The sequence below is a fragment of the Cynara cardunculus genome, assembly GCF_001531365.2.
Source record: "Cynara cardunculus var. scolymus isolate 2C chromosome LG 17, CcrdV1, whole genome shotgun sequence".
NCBI classification, from domain to species: Eukaryota; Viridiplantae; Streptophyta; class Magnoliopsida; order Asterales; family Asteraceae; genus Cynara; species Cynara cardunculus.
The window spans coordinates 5,519,182-5,542,292 of record NC_037544.1 but is presented as its reverse complement, the minus strand read 5'-3'; the positions used below and the strand labels follow the sequence as shown (position 1 = coordinate 5,542,292).

Genomic DNA, 23,111 nt, shown 5'->3' with positions numbered 1-23,111 from the left:
AAATTGTAATATACAAAATCAAAAATATAAAATAATAAAGTAACATAAAAATAATAAAATAATATATATATTTTTAATATAAATATATAAAATAAAACAAAATTAATAAAATATAAATATATAATTAATTAAGTTGATGTTTATGACAAAAAATGATTGGCACAGTTTTCAAGCAATCAACACCCCTACAAAGAAATGTCATTAGCACTCCTCTAATTATATCAGTTATAATTTGATATTTATTTAATAAGAAGATAATATAAGAAAATTGATTCTACTCTACCGACTATGTCCTCCTCCTGCCCCCTGGTCCGCATGTGACGTCACGTGGCAAACCTCTCTTTTCGCTTTCGCTTTATTTTATTTTTTTATTTTTTCTACTTAAATAATTAAAAAATTGGGTACTACCAGTACCAAACAATGACTCATCTGCTCCCTACACAGGTTAAATTTACCGAATTAGACATGTCGGCTTATTTCTATAAGGTTGTTGTTCACTTGAAACTATGAAACTAAGTATGTGGTATAATATAAAAAATTCTTATCCTTAATCAATCAAAATTCATTTTTATTTATTTAGATATTAATGATATTATTATTTAATAATTTCATTTTGTTATTATTATTTTTGGTTTTATTATTATTTAATAACTATTATGTGTTATGTTGTTTGATTAGGTGTTAATTTATTCGTTCTGCATTTTAGTTTTAATTAAATAGTACATAATTAGCGTAAATTGCATTGCATCTTTCGTTGTTGTATTGATGGGTCATGTTCGAGTAATTAATGGTAGGTAAATCTCGACTTTCGACAAGATGGTGATCGGTTCATCGAACGATTTTGAAGTAAAGCCAGAGTTGTTAATTAAGGGTGGCATGGACCATGCGAAGTTTGTGAAGAGAAGGGCATGAAGCTTGCAAGATGGGCGGACCGTTGGCACGGTCCTTGCGAATCATGAAGAGAAAAGACACGATTCATGCATGAGCTTCAGAAGGGTTTGCTTGGTTTGTGTCAAATCAATGAAGAAAATTGTACGATTCATGCCAGATGTAAGAGAATTTAGATTTGCTTTTGGCTCTATGTTTACACGCAATTATATACCTGCTTTAATGTTACATAGTAAAAGCTTGTCCCTTATAAGTTTTTTTGCTAATTTGTGTATCGGGTAACGGGGATATCCTCCTCTTAAGATTTTAGTTTGGTTCTTCAAGCTCTTGAGTTGTAATCACTTGCACATTTTGGGTGTTATTTTGTAAGATTTGATGTGGAAGCTCGAAGTTATTTGAAGACCATTTTCGGTTCGTCATTTTGTATGTCACAGTTATTCTCCTAAGCTTTAAAAAAGCCTGTTCTTCGAGTTATTTGTTTGTAGAATCTTGTTATTTGATGAATAGTTTTTTTCTTTTCATGTTAATTGTTTATTAAAAGTCACTTTTAGTTTGCAGTAATGTTGAACGTATGTTGTTGCGGATTTGACTAATTTGATTTAACATTTTTTTTATTAACCTAGATATCCAACCGCTATGAAAGTCAACTAATCCCAGGGCGACCACCTGCTTTGCAGATAGCCCAGAGTCACCGCATTTGAACCTGAGACCTCCTGGTACTTTTGACATTTGAAACCAAACTCAAACCAATCAGACACCACCCTTGTGGTTTTTATTAGTTTAAATTTTCGTCCTTTTTACTTGCTTCCTTGTTTTATTGTTCATAGATTAAGTTGTAGTTTATTAGTCACTTTCATAGTTGTTATTCAAGTAGCTAATTTTATGATTAATAACAGAATCGGTACACAAATTAGTGTCTCCTTGTGATTGACCTATATAATGCAATACCAGTTTGTTTGCAATTATTTATCCCATAACAGTTAGGGAAGGGAATTAAAGAACAAGATATTTTCTCTAACAAACACATTTTGAAACCGTAAATCTAGATTTGGATAAAACAACGAACGTTTGATACAATTGACCAGGTGACACATCATTATATTAAAAGTTATCGTACATATATTAAAATATAATCTATGAATTATAAAAAAAATTACTGGTTTCACCTCCTAACCGTTTGTTTCCAAGATTTATCAAAATAGTTCTACACCCGTAACTAAACAACAAAAAAATTACATTTTCTACCCCTGTCTGCAATATTTTTCACCCATGTCCGATAAAATATACATTTTTATTCAGGTCCGTAATTTTCTTTTATATTTTTCACTCAGATCCAAAAAAAAAATTAAAATTACGGGCGTAAGACTATTTCGATGAATCGTGTGAAGAAATAGTTGAGATTATTTTAATTATTTTTTTTAATTTATTTTCTCGTTTGTTGACATTAATAATAAAAAAACCAATTAAAGTCAGTAAGAATAAATAATAATAAATGCATAATAATATTTAATAATTACGTAAGTATCATTTTGTCCCTATGTTTACTAGTTTTATTGGATTTAGTCCTTCAACTTTATTAATTACAAATTTGTCTCTAAAAATTTGCATTTTACCTTGATTTGGTCGTTCACACTAGGGGGCTGTTTGGTTGCCTCTTAATGGTGACATTAAAAGAAAACCTCTTAATCGGTAAGAGGTATAAGCTGTTTGGCAAAAAAATAAGAACCTCTTAACGATTTAGGGGTTAGGGGGCTCCTAAATGGTTCAGATGTATGTTCTTCCATTTTTGCCCTCTCCACCCTCTCAACCTTTTCCAGCCACGTTCCTTCCTCCTTCCTCCTCTTTCCTTTCTCCTTCCATCAATCTCGCCTCCCTGGAATGCAACTACCAAATAGCAAACCCCCAAAAATGCATAGATGATAACAGATTCTAATAGAAAATTGGTATAATCAGAGAGTTTGAAATGATTAAAAATTCAATAAAATAAAAAACAAGGCGATGGATACCTACCCGAATGAAGTAGAAGATGGATGTTTGTGTCGTCCGGCCGCCTTCCACAGCCCCCTTGCTGCTGCGTCCTCTCCTTATTGCTGGTAAGTTTTTCGATCTCGCCTCCTTACTGCTGCGTCCTCTCCTTGTTGCCTTCCACAACCCCTTTGCTGCTGCGTCCTCTTCTTGTTGCCTTCCACAACCCCTTTCGATCTCGCCTACTTGTTGCCTTCCACAGCCCCTTTGCAGTTGCAGAAGCAGAACAATCAATTGCTTTGTAGTTGCTGCTGCTATCAAAGGAGGTTGATTTGCAGAATAATAATTATAAAGCACCTAAACAGTACCCTTTTTTATGTTGGTTTTAGTGGGTAACTGAGTGGGAGTGAGAGAGAGAGAGAGAGAGAGAGAGAGACATGAGACATTAACTCAAATTTGATGGTTAAAATGGTAATTTGTTATCATTCAGAAAACAGCTACCAAACAACCTTGTTTCATTCAGTACTTAACCATTCTGACCCTCTTAACCATTCTGACCACTTAACCATTCTGCACCAAACCATTCAGCAACTGCCAAACAGCCCCTAAGACTGTTATGTTTTTCTGTTAAGTCAAGTTAAATGAGAGAAATTTTAGACATTTTATTCCCATTATTTCAAGGTTTTTTCTTTATTTCTTTTTTGCAAAACACCACGACACACAAAAAAAAAAGCGGCTCGAACCTCTAACACCCCGCCCACTTCCATAGAACAATATCGTGACAATGTAGAACTAAGTGAAGCAGCCATATTGGATCCTTGGAACCATCACAAGTATGAACGACATCAAGACCCCAAATCTCGACCCCTCTTCTTTCTCGCTTTGCCTCTTCTACCTCATCGTGACCCCCTCCCCACCTCAATGACTTCTTTTTTTCACATCTCGAATATGAACATGTGCTTGCGATTGTGCTTGAAATCTAAGATTGTTCTCTTCATCTAAAGATTCCTGAACATACATGATGTTGGGGAGGGAGTGCCAAATGGTAAAGATGAGTTCTCTCTTCATACCATGTTCATGCTTTGGGTTGGGAATACCTCTCGTCCGATCTTCGTTGATATGGTTATGATTGAAGCATAAGGCTGTTGATTTGGGGCAAACACTTGGGTAGTAAGGGTTGTCACTGTTATTCTTGAGTGGCATGGAGATAATGTCACTGGTGGCGGGGCTATAAACGTGAAGGCAGTAGAAAGATGAGGATACCATTAGATTATTGGAGATGAAAAAAGAACTTAAGAACAATAAAGAACTTTGGTTGTTTAGGGAGCCTAGATTGTCTGTTATTAGGGTGTTGGTAGATGTTTTCTAGAAGATTTGCAATTTTGGCAGTTGTTAGTAGAAGAGTAGAAAACTACAAACGTCAAGGAGTAATGAGTGATGATATATGCACCCTTTTTTATATCAGGTGAAGTCATGCATTCTGAATGTAAAAAGTAAGTCTTGATGTTAATATGTGTTAAGAAAAACTAACGGGTAAGAGTGTATTTAACAATATATAGGGATGCATTTAACTCGTCATTTTAAAATGACTTATTTGTAAAATAAATTGATATAGGGACAAGAAGTGTAAAGGAGCAAATGGCGGAGGGACGATTTATGCCATTCACTAATTCTACAAGAATAATGATGATGATATCGACAGGCCTTACTGTCGGTCCAAAATCCTATGAACCATTAATAACAGTGTTGAGATTCTTTGTGACTTGATTTAATCCATTGGAGAAGATCTGTGATCTGAAGCTACGATCTGCTGCTCTGGATTTTGAATCTAAGGTACGTCATATCTCATCATCTTCAATTGATGTCTTCCATATGAATCAGTGATTGATCCCTTGGACTATGTTTGAATCACTTGTGTGAATGTTCGTGTAATTATTGACGATTATACACGTTATACGATCCTAGTTAGCTGATTTTTGTCACCTCGCCTTCTTCCGATCTCGGATTATCTTCATTCGATCTTTTGGTAGCAGTTTTACGATATAGGAATAAACAAAATCAGAAAATAATGAATCGTACGCGATAAGATGTATGATGTCTATGATAAGGAGTGAGTTTAAGGAGCTTTAACCTTTTTGGATGAACTTAGAGAAGGAATCGGAGATTGATTTTGGGAGTTAAGGAGGGAGACGATCGTTTAGAGATTCTCTGAGTGAATATGTTAGGTGTGTGTGGTGATCACCAGCAGATTTGTGAAGGAAATCATCCCTCTCCATCTAAGCTAATCAGTAATCACTCCCATTTGCATCTTCATGTAGGTTTTCGCCAGATCTTGTGGAATTCACTTAAGCTTGGTCAACTCCTCTTGGAGTAGTATTTCAAGTTGTTCCCTTGTTCTGAAAACAAAACCTACAAACTTAACTTTGAATCCTGAATTTAACAGTTTTTTAAAGGCAAATTTCGTAGGATTTTGTTGTATATTTAATATCAACATCATTCTGTTTGTAACAAGCTCTATAAACAATTTCGTTAGTAAATGTTTCATGAAAATCCTAAAATCTCTATATATTTTAATATTGTCAGAACTTTATAATTAGAACTTGTTTGGTTGAGAGAGGATCAGGATGGGTGGCCCTAGGAAGTGTTTCTGTTGCACACAATTTTGTTTTTATCACTTTGTGCAATAAATACCGGTTTATCATTGTGATCATTTTCACTTTCGCTAAATGATAGCTTAAAGTCAACATCATCAATTAATTCTCACAATCTACATGTGAAAAGGTGGAACCAATTTCTAGTAAACTCCAACCCTGTTCACTTTTAAATGGCCCCTGTGGCTAGCTTCACGGAAACTTCATACAAGGTTTTGGTTTGACACACATTACTTAGATGGGTGAAGTACATGAACCTACTTTGTGCTTTTTATGATGCCAATGGCTTGCTATGCTACCTACTGATCAGTTTTCTTTGGCACTCTCTTGTAAAGAAGTATGGGTGATGATATTCTATGCTTCATGTCAAATAGCAGAATCACTTTGTTTCCCACCTCCTGCATAGAAGATAATTGAAGTAGTCCTGCCATGATTGTAATTCAAGATCTGTCGTGTTCATTTTGGTCTTATGATCCATCTTCCTTTCTTCTCACAGCAAATAAATCAGACCCGTAATAGCATTTTAATTAATTCTTACACAATATAAAGATGAACCACAAAATGAAAATCTTAATGACCAAAACAAATAGGATAAGCTTAAGAATAATTTAGTTTGCAATAAATTTGTCATTGTAGCAAATGCTGGTTCTTGAAGCTTAATCAGAGGCTAAACCAATGCATGAGTAGTTTGGGCACTCCGTAACAGTTGAGTCCATCATATAATCACTGCTATTTTGCTTCACTCCATGCAATTATGCACATAGGTTTTGGCACTTCAAAAGGAAATCTGAATTACCTTGCATGTGATATATTCTGATCTCACATTAGTAATCTGAGAACAAAATGATAATCTTCACAGAGTATAGGAAATGGCCTTGGTTACAACTGCTGAAGTTTGTGATGCAAACCCTCAACTCATTGTAAGTGGTGAACTTCGTGCACTCCAACCAGTTTTCCAGATATACGGCAGGCGCCAAGTATTCTCAGGTCCAGTTGTCACCCTCAAAGTTTTTGAAGACAATGTTTTAATCCGGGGATTTCTTGAGGAGAAGGGTAACGGACGAGTCCTTGTGGTTGATGGTGGTGGAAGCTTGAGGTGTGCAATACTGGGCGGCAATCCTGTGGTGCAAGCTCAGAACAACGGATGGGCTGGTATTGTGGTCAATGGTTGTGTAAGAGACGTCGACGAAATCAACAGTTGTGACATTGGGGTGAGAGCGCTTGCTTCTCATCCGGTGAAAGCTAATAAGAAGGGTGTTGGGGAGAAACATGTTCCTGTTGCATTTGCTGGGACTAGAATCTGGGATGGGGAATACCTTTATGCGGACACGGATGGGATTTTGATCTCTAAAACGGAGTTGTCTGTCTAAGCATCATCCGTTAACTTGGTAATCTGTAATAGTTGTTTATTTTTGAACATTTCTCCTATATCATCCTTAATTATTGAACTCACATGCCAATCAATATATCTGTACTAAGCTCTTGACTTCTGTGAGTACTTAAAAGTAAGCTAATGTTCTGTCTGTCATAAATCACCTTAAACTGTTGTCATGGCTTGTTAGTTGTTACTTAGACTATTTGGGGGGCACATATCGGCTAGACACGGTTCCTTAGGGTTCTGTTTGATACGTGCGACATGAGGGGATATAATAGAACAAAAAACTTGGTGTTCACCTTTGGTGTGGCATTAGACTGGTGGAACAAAAAATAGGGAGATATAGAGACGATATTGGTAATTTTATTAGACTACCCATGTCCCTAAAACCTTCTACAACTTTTTCACTTATCTACCTCAGGTTTGCCTGTTGAGTCTTGTCCCCCTTAACTTCTATATATGTTGAAACCTCTCAGCTTTTTTAAAGGAATCTTTTTGAAAGTAATCTGAAGGAGTTCCAAATATCTAAGAGACAACTGAGCTTCAATCATTGGTAATGTATTCACAGCAGCTAGCAGGAGTTTTCTATATGGAAAAAAGTTGCTCCTGGGATGGTGCAGTATATGGCACCTATGATCTAATGAACCCAAAATCTAGAAACATAAGCATATATTAAAGATTAAACACTAAATAGATCAAAGAGTTGTGAGCAATAAATCTATGAAGAAGTGAAATTACATCAAAGATGTGAGAATATGTGGAAACCTATATTACTATCCGGAAGAGCCTTTGAGGAGAGAATGGAGGTTTCAACATATATAGAAGAGAAATGGTCCGAGTCTAGTTGACGTAGGACTCTAGTAAACCCCCTCCAAAAAAGGCTAGATGGACACGGATTGTCCGGGAGTGTCGAGAGGGGGCTAGACAAGTACAAAAAGGAGGTTTCCAACATATATAGAAATGGTCGTAGACTAATTAACTTGTTGGTGATTTTAGTGTCATCAGATTTGGTGGAATTGTGATTTACTTGAGATCGATTAAAGTGATTTGGCAAACAAGGTGAGTTAGGAGGTGCAGAGTGCCCACACACAAATGATTATCCCTACCACCTTAATTCGTCAAAAGGCGGGGGTTAGGCTGGAAACCTCCTTGAAATTGCTCTCGAACTTGGTGAAATTTCACTAATAGTTATGAGGTAGTGTAATCAAAACTCTGGCCTCTTAATTAGAGTTCTAAGTTATCGTTGTAATTTCTAAGTGTTAAGGACTCTTGATCAGAACTTTGATTTGTCTTGTGGTGCTTCTAACTCGGATCTTCGGAGTCGGTTGTAACTGCCCTTCACCCTTATCCATTAACATTTAACTGTCATAAAGTTATATTTTAACCGTTTAACCACCCATACATATAAATACATAAAACGCGATCTCATATATATATCTATACGAAGTTGTGCCTTAACTTGTATGTGAAGTTTCTAGATTATCCTAGTAATTTCGTGTAAACTCAAGGCATGATAGATGTGAAATATAGTAGTATTAACCACAAGGGTAATGCCTGATTGGTTTGAGCTTGCCTCTAAAGGTCAAAAGTACCTGGAGGTCCAGGTTCAAATCCAAGGAGGAATAAAAATCCCCTTGTGGGCCATGGAGGTTCAAATGCGGTGACTCCGGGCTATCTGCAAAACAGTGGTCGTCCTGGGATTAGTCGGCTCGCATAGCGGATTGAATATCCAGGTTAATAAAAATAAAATAAAATATAGTAGTATTTAGAAAGTGTGTATTAAGATTCAAAATTATGTTGAAGTGTTTTATAAATAAAGAATCTAAAATGTTGACACAAGGAAGGGTAAAGGGTTCAAGTGTTTTAGGGTCCCAGCTGTGCAACTACAAGACATATAATGTGGGTTCAGATGGTTTTTTCTTTCTCAAAATCAAGAACTCTAATTAAAAACATGAATCATCAAACGCCTGCAGAATTGGATTGGATGAGAAAATGGGAAATGGGAAATGGAAAATAGGTCAAAGTCAGCAGAATGGAATCTGGAATGGAGAAGAGAAGTAGGGTCAAGTTTCCTTTAGAATTTGCTTTGTCATTCTCAGATCGAGGACCCGACCAAAAAAGGACTCCGGTCCTCATGTTGAATATTCTCACTTCACCGTATAAGGACCAGATCAATCCATTTTAATTTCTTTAAAATAAAACAAAATTATATTCAGAGGGTGTTTGGGATTGCTTATTTTAGATGTTTTTTTGACTTATTTCAATCTGACACCGGTTATAAGCTAAATGCTAGTGTTTGGATGAGAAAAAATAAACTGTTTATACCGGTGCCAAACCGGTAATAAGCAGTTTTTGATAAGTTAATCATTCCTGACTTATGAAAAACTATTTATTAACAGTTTACCATTTTAACCTAGTTTTATTAATGTTTGTTAATTATTAATCTTATTGATATAAATTTTTGTCAAAGAAATTATTATAAATGATGAAAAATAAATTTTTACATGTTAAAAAAACAAATAAGTTAATAAGCAATCTCAAACACTCCTGTAAGTCAATAATATAAAAGACTGTACTTTTTGGTCATTTTACATATATAAACAAAATTTGCCAAACACTAAAAAACAACTTATCAGCTTATTGTTTTTTGGTACCGCTATAAGCTAATTCAAACACTTTTTATATAACTCCAGTTTCATACCACATAAGTTAATAAGCATTTTTACAAAAAAAAAAACATAAGTTGTTTTAAATAAGCAATCTTAAACACCCCTTTAACTTTAACAGATTTTCTAAAACATTCGTTATATTATCAAAATGCTCTATAAATTATTATTACTATATGCATTTTTTTTAAAAAGTTATATAAATAATAATAATAATTCAATCTCATTCGTAGAAAATAAATAAAAAGTTATTTTTTTCTCAGTTCCAATCAAGTTTTAGAGAATTCTTTAAATTTGGAGGGTTCTTTAGTTTTCTTTATTTTTTAGATAACAATATAAAGGATTCGTTGAAACAAAATAGAGAGCAAAACATCTATTTTATTCAATTTTAGAGAATCTGTTGGAGATGCTCTAAATACAGTTACGGATTTACTAAGAAGATGGTGATGACCAGTGTATGTGTAATTTTTCTTTTTGAAACTTGACAATGTTATCAAAGCTATTTGTTTTTGTGCTACTTTTGGACATTGTTTCCAGATAAATGAGAAGCTACGATATCGAAACTTAAATTTATGTTATAATGATCAAGCGAGTGAAATATTAAAACCCTAACCGCACTTGACATGGGATGTGATTGTTTAGTTGTTTTCCACTATATTTCATAACTATAATCAGATTTTACTTTGTGGTGGATAAGAAATTTCGTCCATATACTTTATAGTTTTTAATGCCTCGAATCTCTAAAAGAATGAAATAATTACCGAAAAAAGTAGGCTTGGGAATTGGAGGGGGAGCTCAATCCCCATCTTCGTCCTTGAAGAAAAATATGATCACATCTTCATCCTCGTTTCTAATGGGGAATTGGAGATTTTATTTCTCGTTTATGTGAAATATGTTAAATATCATACTCGATCCAAAATGGTCAATGTTTAAATCTCACATATTTTCACAATTTTTGTTTTTATCGAGTATCAAATATTTATATGTTGACAACATCATACGTAATTGTTTGAACAAATGCTTTCGAACCTCCATATTTTTTATGTAAAAAACAGTAAAACAAGTTAGAAAAATGTATATAAGAAGAAATGTCAAAAACATTATTTATAAATCTAAAAGATACTAAATCTAATTATTTATAAATAATATATTTAATATACGGGACAAGGTGGGTTGGGGATCACGTTACCCGGCCTCGTCCCCATCCCCGGTCCCCAATTTTAAGGGAAATCCCTCTCCTTGTTGGAGCGGGTACACCGGGTTCTCCAATGGCTCTCATTCTCATGCCTAGAAAACAGTCATGTGGATTGCTTGAGTGTAACAAATATAAGCAGTTCTGATTTGTGATTGAAAGAAAACGAAACCGAATGGATTGCTACATTCGAATGATTACAATTGATTCGCAGCTTTCGAGGGGCTGGTGCTCTCCCTGGCTATTGTACATAAATTTACTCATTACTTCAATGTTGTATGTTAAGTCGACACATCATATCAAATTCAAGAATGAAGTATGCATTTCTCGTCTTAGATGTTTATTCCGTCTCTTTTTAGGGTAAATAAGTTCTCAATTTATATTTTTGGTTGAAGTTCAGCTTAAATGTATGGCGTCATATGTTTGCAGTTGAATTTGTTGAAAGACAACTTTCTAGGACCACCAACTTAGTTTGCATCATACTAACTTTGGTTGCCTCGACAAACGTTGATTTTTTCAAATTCCCAAGAGGCCTTTTTATTTGTGAATGATGTTTTGCACGTGCCATTTTAACGTAGAATTTCTTTCTGTAGTAAGCAATAATTTTTTGGCATTGCGCGTTTCTCTTTCTCAATTCTAAAATAATATCATGACGGACCCAAGTTGGAACTTTCTGGCCATGAGCCAGAATAAGTTCAATTTGTTTTTATTTATCGTGTGTGTCCAGGTTAGCTTGTGCATATCTCAACTAATTCCAAAGAGCTCTAAAGAACAACCAAAGAAAATCTCAATGGTCTTGCAAGACTAGAACTGGTGATCTTTGAGGAGAATCTCCAATACCCATGCATTATTGTCACTTGAACTAACCTCACAGGGTTAAAAAGAAGCAGCATGAATCTAGAATCGTATGATTTCATTTGGTACAAAAAGGGAAAAAAAAATTAACCACAAGGGTGGTGTCTGATTGGTTTGAACTTGGCTCCAAAGGTCAAAAGTGTCATGAGGTCCCAGGTTCAAATCCAAGGAGGAACAAAAATCCATTTGTGGCCACGGAGGTTCAAATGCGGTGACTCCAGTCTATGTGCAAAGCAGGTGGTCACTCTGGGATTAGTCGGCTCGCATAGCAGGTTGGATATCCAGGTTAATAAAAAAATAGAAAAATTGAACTATGATTCATTATCGTTGAGCATGGCTTGTCTAAGTCGAGGAACGATTCGTTCCGGGTGTCTATATCAAACTAGTAGCGAAGAAAAATACGAGAATGTTAATAAATCGGTGTTAATTTTATTTTTATAGAAAATAAACCTCAAAACCAAATTTGACTATGTCAAATAAATTGCACATTTCAACCACTACAATAAACCTTTTGCTAAGTTTTTTAATTAATATTTAAATATATTAAATTTTTGATAACCTGTTAATTTACTTTGTTTTTCAGTATTTATTATTTAAAGGGTTAAAAACCCTTTTGCGTAAACCTGTCCTTCTAGGGTTTAATACGGTTAACTGGAAATGGTACACTTGTACAAAATGAGAGAAGGTAGCCGCAATGTAGTCTTGCACGAGCTACAATTCCTTTGAGTGAAGGGCTTCTGATGTGGAAGTAATCTGATAAACCATTGTATATCTGACTTGCCTCCTACTGTCCTACATATTGTTTTTGAGGCGGGATAGTGTGAGTCAGTAAGGTTACAAACCATGATAGTCATGTTATAGTCTTAAAACTACATTTTTACAAAAAAAGGGATCAAATTCCCTCATCGAACTGAATTTTTTAACGATCGTTAAAAAAAGGGATCAAATTCAAACGTTTTTACAAACCATGACAGTGGACGAAAAATATTATTGTATTTTTGAACAAACACAAACCGCAAGGACCAAATTTATAAAATTCAGCATTTCAATAAATGAATAGGAAAAATTGAAGTTTTATAATGTTTTCGTTAAACGGTTACGAATGAACACAAACTTTCCCGTATAAGGACGACGCGCCGCCGTCTACGTCGTCGACGTCGTAATCATCTCACGCGGTGTTCCTCCGAGTTTTTCTCCCTTCCTTTCCTTCTCTCTACCTCTATAACAACACCTTCCCTCCCCACAATTCATGCAAAACCTCTTCAGAATTCTTCCTTAATACCAAGATTCGCCATTGATTGCCACACCTCGTACCTCTATTTTCGTAATTCTCTTTCAATTTATGATACAAACGCCCAAAGATGTTACGGAAATGTGTTAAGCCATTTGACAGATGCTTACCGCAACGGAGTGGTGATGAACTCTTATGGCATACGGATTTGAAGCCTCACGCCTCCGGTGATTTCTCAATCGCAGTCGTTCAAGCCAATTCTAGCCTCGAAGACCAAAGCCAGGTGTTCACGTCGCCGTCTGCCACCTATATTGGCGTCTACGACGGTCATGGTGGTCCCGAAGCTTCTCGTTTTGTCAATCGCCACCTTTTCCCTTTCATCGACAGTAAGTTCACAAATTCTCCCTTCCATCGACAGTAAGTTCACAAAAGTTTCCCTGTGCATTGATTTTCTGTAGTAGAATATGAGCGAATGTTGTCTGTTTTTGTTCAGATCATGTGGCGTGATCCAAAAGTTAATCGAATGAAGTGATTTTATATTTGTATGATGATTGACTATCGAATCTGCTGAGGCTTGTGCAGATGATTGTGTATTCATGTCTGGGATATCTTTTTGTAGAATTTGCGACTGAGGAAGGAGGGATATCTGCAGATGTTATAAAGAAGGCATTCAACGCGACAGAGGAAGGATTCCTTCGATTGGTGAAGCTTTCAATGCCTATTAGACCACAGATTGCCTCAGTTGGATCATGTTGTCTTGTTGGTCTTATTACGAACGATGAATTATATGTTGCAAACCTAGGGGACTCAAGAGTGGTCCTTGGTCAGAAATTTCTGGACAAGGGCAAGGCAACAGTGGTTGCAGAGCGTTTGTCAAGAGATCATAATGTCTCTTTCATGGAGGTGAGGAAGGAGGTTGAAGCACAGCATCCTGGTGATTCACATATTGTGGTTTATTGTCATGGTGTTTGGAGAATCAAAGGCATTATTCAGGTAAACCAAATTGTTTGTCTTGATCATTAACATATGATATGATGATTATATAAATCCTATTAGATTCAAGTGTATAATACTCCATTGCATGTTTGTTTGTTCTATTCAAGATCATGGTTGCCTGTTAGGGGCATATTATAGCCTAATGCCTATAGGTGCATAATTTATTTTTTGGATATTCTTATGGTTCCTTAAGAGATTAGAGAAGGGTCCTAAATCATTTCTCAGAAAACAGCCTTTTGGATCGGGAATGCTCTATGCATTATCTGAAGCATCCTCAAACTTCACCTTGCACTGTGCATTCTTGTGGTTGTCATGACAGATGATAAATCCTGAACATATTAACCGTTCTGAGAGAAATTTGGTTCCAAGCTTGAGTTTTTTTTTTGTTTGATTTGGATGAAGACGTTGTATCCTGTAGTCCGTTGTATCCTGCAAGACTTCAGATGATACCATCTCATGTCACAGTTACTAGTAATTCGTTCCGTGGCACCAAGTGTCTAGAACAACAAGCTCTTTGCTTTTCACCATTTGGTGTACTACAAGAAATTAGGAAGTGAGAAAATTTAGCTAATGGCCTTTGTTAACCTGATTAGCATAACATGGCGAAACCATTTTGGAGTTGCTGGTATCCTTCAGCTTGAATCGAGAGATATTGCTTCCATTGGTCTCTATAAGATTGCTTAATTTCTCTTCAGCTTCTCTCACCCTTCCTGTTTTTGCCTTTTGCTTTCCTGAAAGAAAGTTATTCTGTACACCCACGAATTGCTTGCTAGCAAAGACTTTTAAGGGTGGTATCTTGTTCTGCATTGCTTCAATCTCTGTCCTTTTACTTTTATTAGAAGAAGCATCACATGATCACACCTTTAGCAATCTTCTAAAAGGGGTTATACTTCCCACTTTTCCCAGGAATCACATGTTCTACTCTGGACCATGGTCTAATGGTAGCAAGCCTTTTGCGCATGAGACAGTACACGAAGATCTCAACTTTCGACATGTTGTGGCTCCAGAGATGATATGTTACTCTACCTTTTCCTCTTGTTTATCCATATGCCTTATATAACATCCATTTTTCCACTTTTTTTTGCATAGTTTTGTGTTCTGCAACAAATTGAGTATATGCCCATTAGTCATTAGATGCTTCAAATGTTCTTTCCATCCACTTAAACTGACATGTGATAATATCTGGAACGCCTTTTTCTTTTCAGGTTTCAAGATCCATAGGTGACTTCTATCTGAAAAAGCCTGAATTCAACAGGGATCCATACTTTATGCAATTTGGAAATCCTGTTGCTCTGAAAAGACCAGTATTGACAGCAGAACCTTCCATAATCTCCAGAAAGCTTAGGCCTCAAGATCTGTTTCTGATATTTGCTTCAGATGGACTTTGGGAGCAGTTGAGTGATCAAGAAGCAGTAGATATCGTGCACAAATATCCAAGACCGGTTAGTTAACTTCTTAACACTGTAACATAATGGTTTTGGAGCAGTTTTGTTTTCGTAGAAATGACCATATGAATTTTGCTTTGCATGTAACTATATCACAAGTTCCAATTGATATTCTATGTAGCCAAGCCATTAACCTCATACTTCAAAGTTGCTTTGGGTCTAGTGACCTTCTTGGGTCAAGGTTCGATCAAGGTCTTTAGACACCCACCATTGCCGTCATTAATGGAAACTGTGTTTGCATTGAATAGAAACACATGTGTTGAAATGTTTGTTTTTGGTTCAGGGAATAGCTAAAAGATTAGTGGGAGCAGCCCTTGAGAAGGCTACAAAGAAGAGGGAACTGAGATACAAGGACATCAAGAAAATCGGAAAGGGCATCAGACGGCGTTTCCATGACGACATCACAGTCATAGTAATCTATCTCGATCAACAAAAAGGATTGTCGGCCAACAGTACCAAGCTCGGCTGCACGATCGCGCCTGTCGACATATTCTCGTGTAAGAAAGATAAGCAACCGCTTTTGGTTCAACACACATGAATACTACCATCTTTTGATTCCTTAAAAAGAACCCAAGAGTGGTTGGTGTTAGAAAGGCTTTGTTTGGAGGGGGTTTTAACTTGTAAACTCATTGTTTGGTTCATTTCTCCTTTCCATCGTTGATTTTTGGGAAGTGTTACAAACCTTTTTCCAAAACACCCTTCTTTTGGATGAATAACAAAGAAATTCCAGATGCAAAGTATTATTATTTTAGAATATCTCCAACTCCAACTAATACTTGTATATTTTCGCAATTTGAGTTTGGGTTGTGGTGCATCGGTTAAACCTCATGGATTTAGTTGAAAATCTCATCTATCCTGTGTTCGAAGCCGCTACCAAAGCTTTTGTGGCTATGGAGGTTCACCTGCGACGACTCTAGGCCATTCGTGGTAGCCACGAAAATTAGTCGGTCCGCATAAGCTGGCCTGGAAGTCACGGTTACCAAAAAAAAAGAATACTTATATACATCTATCTTATTTTAAACAATATTTGAAGCATGTTTGTTTGGGAATTGGGAATAATGAATTGATTTGCTTACTACAAGGGTTGGGTTCCCGTGAAAAACATTATATTTTTTATGAGAAGCGTAATATATGTGAAAGTACCTTTATATTGTGTGATGTCGTGTGAAGCTCCCCCACCTTTACAAAAACGGGTGAAAGTACACATTTAGGTCCTATAATTTTTACTGCATTCACAAAATATAACGTAACATTCACATAGTATAACAAAACATTTATCTGGATTCCCGAATCTTTGCTCATATATGTGAGTAAATTGAACATTACAAATCGAAACAACCATTACTCATAAAATTGATTCTTTAATGGGGTTTTCACTAAGCAAATATTACTATGTGATCCATTTCGTTATGTCATCAATTTATGATTTTATCCCCATCCTAATAATATGATAAACGTTCTTTTAATCAACATATATTGACTCTTAACATATATAAAAACCATTTAACTAGGGGTGGCAAAAAATACTCGACCCAAAATTAACAGGTTAGGTTGAGTTGAGATTTTTTAAATGGTTCAATCCGTTCAACCCATTTAAATAAACGGGTTGGATTGGGTTGAATTTTTCGACATGTTTCCAACTCATTTAAAATATTATATAATTTTATTTTATTCTTAGTATTATGTCTAGTATTATAATTTTTAATTATGTTTTATTCTTAATTAAAAATCCTACCGTCGTGAGATAAAAGTCCAAATTCCAACCGCCTCCATTACTCTTAATCATCATGAAACCCTAAAGGGATGTTTGGTTCACAGATTCTGAAGGGATCTGATGGAATTGGAATGTTGAATTCTATTGATCAAATTTCATTCGTTCGTTTGGTTCATTCTTTTTCACGAAAGGAATCTTCAAAATCATATAAATTCCACAAATAAAAGAATCTAACATTCCTTAGCAACTACATGGTATTTTGATGGAATGAAATTATCTATTTTCATAATACCAAATATGCTCTTAACCTAATACATCTTAATCTCATAAAACCCAATATCACCATCGTCGACCACCTTCGACCACCGTTGGTGTGAGTCACCGCCGACCACCGCCATCTGAACCACCGCCGACCACCACCGATCTGAACCACCGCTGATCTGAATCACCCTCCGACCACTACTAATCTGAACCACCGTCGGCCACCACTGATTTGAATCACCACCGGCCACTGTTGATCTGAACCACCGCCGATCACCACCATCTGAACCACCATGGACCACCATCCATCTGAACAATTGTCGACCATCGCTATTTGAACCACCACAGACCATCATTGATCTGAATCACCGCCAACTACTATCGATCTGAATCATCGCCAATTTGAATCACAACCGATTTGAACCACCGCCGACCATCATCGATCTGAACCATATCCAACCACCGCCACCTGAAGTACCACGGACCGTCACTGCCGACCACCGACTACTACCACATATCTGAATCACCTATGACCACCAACGATTTGAACAACCACCGATCTGAACCACCGCCGCTTCCGCCGATCTGAACCATCGTTGACCACCTCCATCTGAACCACCACGGACCACCATCTATCTGAACCACTGCCGACCACCACCGATCTAAACCACCACCGACCACCGCTGATTTAATAACGTCTTTTGCCTTATGATTATATTTGGGTTGTGTATTTTATATTATTTTACATATCAAATAATTATTTAATTAAAGCATTTTTAGTTTTAAAAAAATTAAAATTTTCAAGAAAGGGTATTTTGGTCATTTACCAATAGTTTATTTCAATTCCAAAGCCACATTTTGTGAACCAAACAGACAGATTCCAATTTCTTAACAGATTCTATTCCAATGTTTGTCAATCAAACAGGTGGTCAAACTTGACAACATGTCATTCCAATTCTTTCAAAGTCAAATTACTTTAACAGATTACATTTCATCCAAAAACATTCTGCGAACCAAACGTCACCTAAAAAACCCTTTAGTCAATTACTCCATTATCGCCTCCAAAGTCCAATCCAACTCTTCAAGTCTATTGTCCACCTCTCGCCCTCTCGATCTCTCGATCCCGACTCTCTTTCGTGCAGCGTTTTTCTTCCTCTCGGCTCTCTCTCTGTCCAACATTTATCTAATTGCCTCCCTCTCGGTTTTCTCTCCGTTCAGGCAACATTAGTGACTCCACATGCTATCCGAGTCTTCGGACATCTGTCTCCAACCTCTCGTCGAACACACACTCAAATCTCAATAGTAATTTTTATGTTTTACGTTTTAACACTCAATTCTTATGCATCGACAAGTAATATTATTAATATTGAACACATATTCAAATCTCAAAGTTTAGTCAACAGTACCATTTTAGTGATATGGTTAATATTAATAATGTTTCATTTTCTCGTTCAAGTTCAAGTCTATTTTTTACCATTCCAATAGTAAGTTCATTATAATGTTTGTTTTTTTATATGGTTTTTTTTATAATAACCACTAACCAATACTATTCCAATGATTATTGATTAATACTATTTCGGTTTGGGAAACAAATATGAAACTGTTTATAACTTGAGTTTTATTTCAATGATTAATACTAGTAATCATGACAGAGAAGATAGAGGATCACAAGAAAAGTAATACTGGGGATGAACTTGGGGTTAGTGAAAGTGGAAGTCGAGTTACTTAGAATTTAAAATTTTCCAATTTATTTTGAACAATATATTTGTTGCGATTGTGTTTTATTCAAACTTTGAACAATTTGTTTGTATTTTGTAGTTGTGTTGTGTTTTATTTAAAAAAAAATTAAATAGTCTAGTCCTTTTTTTATTTAACATTTTAAATTAAATGGATCACCCCAAGTTAACCCATTTATTTAACATGTTGAGTTAAGAAAATTGTAAACAGGTCAACTCATTGTCAACCCATTTAAGTTAGAGGTTGGGTTGAATTGAAAAATCTCAACCCATTTAGTTAAAGGGTTGGGTTGAAAAATCTCAACCCATTTAATTAAATAGGTTGGGTTGGGTTGAGATTATCAACCTGATTAATAAATAGGTTAAACCCAAACCCAAACCCAATCCAGCCTGACCCATTGCCACCCCTACATTTAACCGTTAATCAATTTCATTCATAAGGGGCGTTTATTAAACACTATTCCACTACTGGTTCATTTACTTTATCGGATGAACATGACAAAAGTCAATAATCTTAAGTGTTTGCCGGGTAAATTGTTTCATAACGACACAGTTTTGATAGACTACAATCTTACCCGGTAAATAAAACTCAAGTCCATTTTGATGTCCATAATGATACCGTTTTGATTGACTACAAGTAAGAGTCCTGCTATGAATTGCTTAGCATATGAATCCATCCTCAAGTCCATGAAATGGAACTCCATTAAATATAGAACCAAGAAAGCTCCAATACATATAGCATCACCGCAAATTGTCCATTAAGACCCTTCAACATAAACGATAACCAACTACCAAAATTGTTCCCTTTAAGGAACTAGAAAACAAACCAAATCAAGCACCTTGAACATAAACTAGCAAAGTATTCTGTCTACTTGAGCAAGTGAGGAGAAATTAGTCCTGATATTTCAAGAAACTTAACGCGATTCTTCCCTCCAAATATCGTCTTCAGTTTCTCATCACACACGATAACCTTCTTGTTTGTTGGCTCCTAAACAAACAAACACACCCATCATCAATCCAATCCACCTGCTTAATAGTTAATTAGGGATTAACACGATTAGGTTGGTTTAAGACACATTTACCAGATGCGTAATCAAGCCCTTTAACCTCAATCTCTCAAATGAGACATGCCAACAGACCCATGTTCAACAAGACCATAATCGTAATACCACTAAAAAATTCTTGATGTGGTACGAATTACAATCATGAAACGTAAGAAATTGCATAACATAATAGCATGAGTCACATGTCTCACCACCGAAGATTCAAAAGCTGCAAAAGGGTTCAAGCCTTGGAGGTCATGGGTTCAAGCCTCCTAAAGGTCACAAATGTGTGCGACTACTGCTTGGACGTCAAGGGTTCAAGCCATATATAAAATTATAAGCATCCAAAAAAAAGATTCAAAAGCTAAGAGGCTTAAAGCTCAAAGCAAATAAATCATTCCGTTTAAGATTACTTGTCCAAATCCAAACACTGTATCAGCTGTGTTTCTGAACACTGCGTAGAGCTGCGGAGACCCACAAGATTCATTTATCTTAATTCAATCATGTCAACTTAATCTACCTTTGTCCCTAAGAGAACTCCAAGTTTCCAATCAAGCTGGCTTCACAATGGATATCATTGTTACCTCCATTGCCATTGAAGCTTACAGAACAAACTTGTGTTTGCAAATATTATAAGCATGATGATATTATTAGCAAAATCTTGTAATGCTGGCAATTTAAGTTAGCAACAATAGCATATCTCTCATGGATTAAGATCTGGAAAATGCATTAACCAACGATACATGATAATATCTCTTACTCAAGCATCAGGTTATGGAAAATTAACGATAATGACATGCCAAAATGATCTTAGAGATTCGATCCCCAACACGGTATACTCATAACTGGTATAAAGCACTTCCATGGCGTCCCAGTCGACCTACTCTATTCTGTTCCTATGAAATAGTCCCTATCCTCTCGGTGTGAATCCTAACATGAAAAACGAATATCTGAAACTTGGCCAAAAGAAATCGTACTCACAAGAGTCCATGTTCAATTCCAAAATTCATCTATTAATTTCTGAAAGCATAAGATCTTAACTTAATATGCTGTTTTAAAATAAATTTTAGCTATGCGTCTCTCCTTCTCGAGCAGAAAAACCAGTATTTAGCAGAGGAAGCAAGCTAGGGTTTCGTTGAATTGTTTAGAACAAATTAAATGAAAGGGAAAAAATCAACTAGATAAATTGTATAAAGTAATACCTGAAGCTCTTTTTCTTTGATATAAGCCCAAATCTCCTTGAGCGCTAGGGAACGGGAAACTTCCGGCACGCCGCCGAGGAAATCCTTCAATTCCGGCGACACTCGATAAGTCTTGGTGAATCCATTAACCCGCTTCTTAGGCTCTGTCGCAGGCTTGGACACAGTGGCGTATGTTACAAAGGTGCGTGCTGTACGTAGATTTGCCTGAAACGGTTGCAATGCCGCAGAGGTAAGAAGCCTCACGGAAGACGTTGAATACTTTGCCGGAGATGACGTTTCGCTGGCTACGAACGTCGGGAAATTTCCTAAAGGCATAGCCATTTTCTAGATCGTCCTGTAACTTGTTTCTTACTGTGGATAAGAGTGAGAAATACGAAAGGGTGTTTTCCCTTGTCTGTGAAGGTGTGATCTGGTACGCGTGAAGGGTTTGCCGGTTTGGTATGCTAATAAACGTTTGGTATGACTAAGAATCACAGATAAATCAATTTTTATATAGATACCAGCCTGTGTACTTGTATAATGCAGCAATGGAAGTGGTGAATTTTAATGATTTTGAAGTTTATTGGTTTCATTAAAGAAAATTTAACGATAATATAAGTTACACTTTGTGCTTACATATTAATATAATTTGAATAAATAAGAGTTATGGTTCTAATTGCATTATATCGATGAAGAAAATTGTACGACAGTTTAAAATCCAATACAGTTAAAATTCAACATATTTAAACAACTCCACAAATGTGTTTGATCCGAGAGTTTTAGAGCAATTGAATGGGAGATGAATGAGAGAATTTTTAATAACTCATGGTGAATATTAGTTTGAATCTCACATTGGGGAATAGGGAGAAGACATAGAGGTATGAGAGAGTGAAGACATGAGTTAAAGGCATCAAAAGTACCGTGGGAACATGAAAAGAAAAGGTAATAATGTGCATTGATAACTTGTACTATATGTTATTTTAATTGTAGATTAAGAGATTTTAAGACTGAATGCATAAAGTAATAGTACTTAATGTATTATGAGTTGTTTTTAAGACTTTGCGCATAAATGTATAGTACTTTGTGCATTAAAAATTGGTTTTAAGACTTTTGATAAATCTGGTTTATAAGATAGTATAGATATAGATACAGTGATATCAAATTTGAATGAGTTATTTAATATAATTGATAACAGTTTGAATAAAATCTGGTTCATACAAAGCAAATCCATGTTTTATTTGGTTTTTAAGATCCATATGAATTGGTTGAGGCGGTGGTGAAGTTGTACAGATGGTGGTCGACGCAGCAACTGGTGGTGGCGATGGACAATGGTGATCATTAAAACAAATATCATATTACAAATATATCAAATAAGGATAAATTAGTTTTTTTTTAAATATATGTCACATCCTTGTGATTTTTGTTCTACCTATTCTGAAGGAGGTAATGATGATGGAGAGAGAGGTGGTAGGTAGCCGATGGTGGTGGAACTTGTGATTATGGAGGTGGATCGACAGTGGTCGTCGGTAACCACCACCAAAGGTGGTGTTGGCTACGGCAATCAACAATGCTGACTATCAAATCAAATATCATATTAGGGTTATCTCAAGTGACGATAAATTGATAACTTTTTAGTTCTGCCCCATTATGTCTATCTTGTTCCATCCATTTTGATGGGATAAGAATAACTTCTTTTATCCCATCCAATCTTATTCCATACCCTATCTTATATTATACAAAACGTGAAACAATAAGTTTTTATACTGTTTTATGTTATATTAAATATGAGACAGTGAATTTTGTTCTCTTATCCACACTCATGTCGAAAACACAACCTTTATGTCATATGTACAAGTCATTGCTTTCTTAACCGTGGTGCTCCACAAGATCATCAGTTCAAACGATGAAAAAT

General features: G+C 35.8%; 3 protein-coding genes across 6 annotated transcripts; 2 read left to right on the top strand and 1 right to left on the bottom strand.

Annotated features, from left to right (window-relative positions):
• Positions 1 to 4,572: 4,572 nt before the first annotated feature.
• On the top strand, positions 4,573 to 7,032 carry LOC112501141 (putative 4-hydroxy-4-methyl-2-oxoglutarate aldolase 2). The gene is made up of 2 exons (XM_025104810.1): positions 4,573 to 4,686; positions 6,364 to 7,032. Exon 2 carries the CDS (start codon positions 6,374 to 6,376, stop codon positions 6,872 to 6,874), a length of 501 nt encoding a protein of 166 aa, XP_024960578.1. The 5' UTR covers positions 4,573 to 4,686; positions 6,364 to 6,373; the 3' UTR covers positions 6,875 to 7,032.
• A 5,721-nt stretch (positions 7,033 to 12,753) lies between these two features.
• Positions 12,754 to 15,998, top strand: LOC112501256 (probable protein phosphatase 2C 63). 3 transcript variants are annotated; one of them, XM_025104968.1, is made up of 4 exons: positions 12,754 to 13,209; positions 13,443 to 13,816; positions 15,025 to 15,261; positions 15,548 to 15,998. In XM_025104968.1, the coding sequence occupies exons 1-4, from the start codon at positions 12,954 to 12,956 to the stop codon at positions 15,800 to 15,802; spliced, it is 1,122 nt and encodes a 373-aa protein (XP_024960736.1). In that variant the 5' UTR covers positions 12,754 to 12,953; the 3' UTR covers positions 15,803 to 15,998. The 3 variants fall into 3 exon arrangements, with proteins under 3 accessions (XP_024960736.1, XP_024960738.1, XP_024960737.1); XM_025104970.1 differs by having other exon boundaries at positions 12,754 to 13,240; XM_025104969.1 differs by having other exon boundaries at positions 13,087 to 13,209; positions 13,406 to 13,816.
• A 3,659-nt stretch (positions 15,999 to 19,657) lies between these two features.
• Positions 19,658 to 21,645, bottom strand: LOC112500654. 2 transcript variants are annotated; one of them, XM_025104189.1, is made up of 2 exons: positions 21,221 to 21,645; positions 19,658 to 20,001 (listed from the first exon to the last, which is right to left on the bottom strand). In XM_025104189.1, exons 1-2 carry the CDS (start codon positions 21,539 to 21,541, stop codon positions 19,921 to 19,923), a joined length of 402 nt encoding a protein of 133 aa, XP_024959957.1. In that variant the 5' UTR covers positions 21,542 to 21,645; the 3' UTR covers positions 19,658 to 19,920. The 2 variants fall into 2 exon arrangements, with proteins under 2 accessions (XP_024959957.1, XP_024959956.1); XM_025104188.1 differs by having other exon boundaries at positions 19,658 to 19,963.
• Positions 21,646 to 23,111: the final 1,466 nt, after the last annotated feature.

What these genes read in the sequence shown, in the direction of transcription:
- LOC112501256 (XM_025104968.1), top strand. Translation starts at nt 12,954, where the DNA reads ATGTTACGGAAATGTGTTAAGCCATTTGACAGATGCTTACCGCAACGG. An exon ending in CCTTTTCCCTTTCATCGACA is followed by an intron (nt 13,210 to 13,442) that starts GTAAGTTCACAA and finishes ATCTTTTTGTAG; the next exon opens with AATTTGCGACTGAGGAAGGA. An exon ending in TGCACAAATATCCAAGACCG is followed by an intron (nt 15,262 to 15,547) that starts GTTAGTTAACTT and finishes TTTTTGGTTCAG; the next exon opens with GGAATAGCTAAAAGATTAGT.
- LOC112500654 (XM_025104188.1), bottom strand. Translation starts at nt 21,541, where the DNA reads ATGGCTATGCCTTTAGGAAATTTCCCGACGTTCGTAGCCAGCGAAACG. An exon ending in TCAAAGAAAAAGAGCTTCAG is followed by an intron (nt 19,964 to 21,220) that starts GTATTACTTTAT and finishes TTGTTTGTTTAG; the next exon opens with GAGCCAACAAACAAGAAGGT.
- LOC112501141 (XM_025104810.1), top strand. Translation starts at nt 6,374, where the DNA reads ATGGCCTTGGTTACAACTGCTGAAGTTTGTGATGCAAACCCTCAACTC.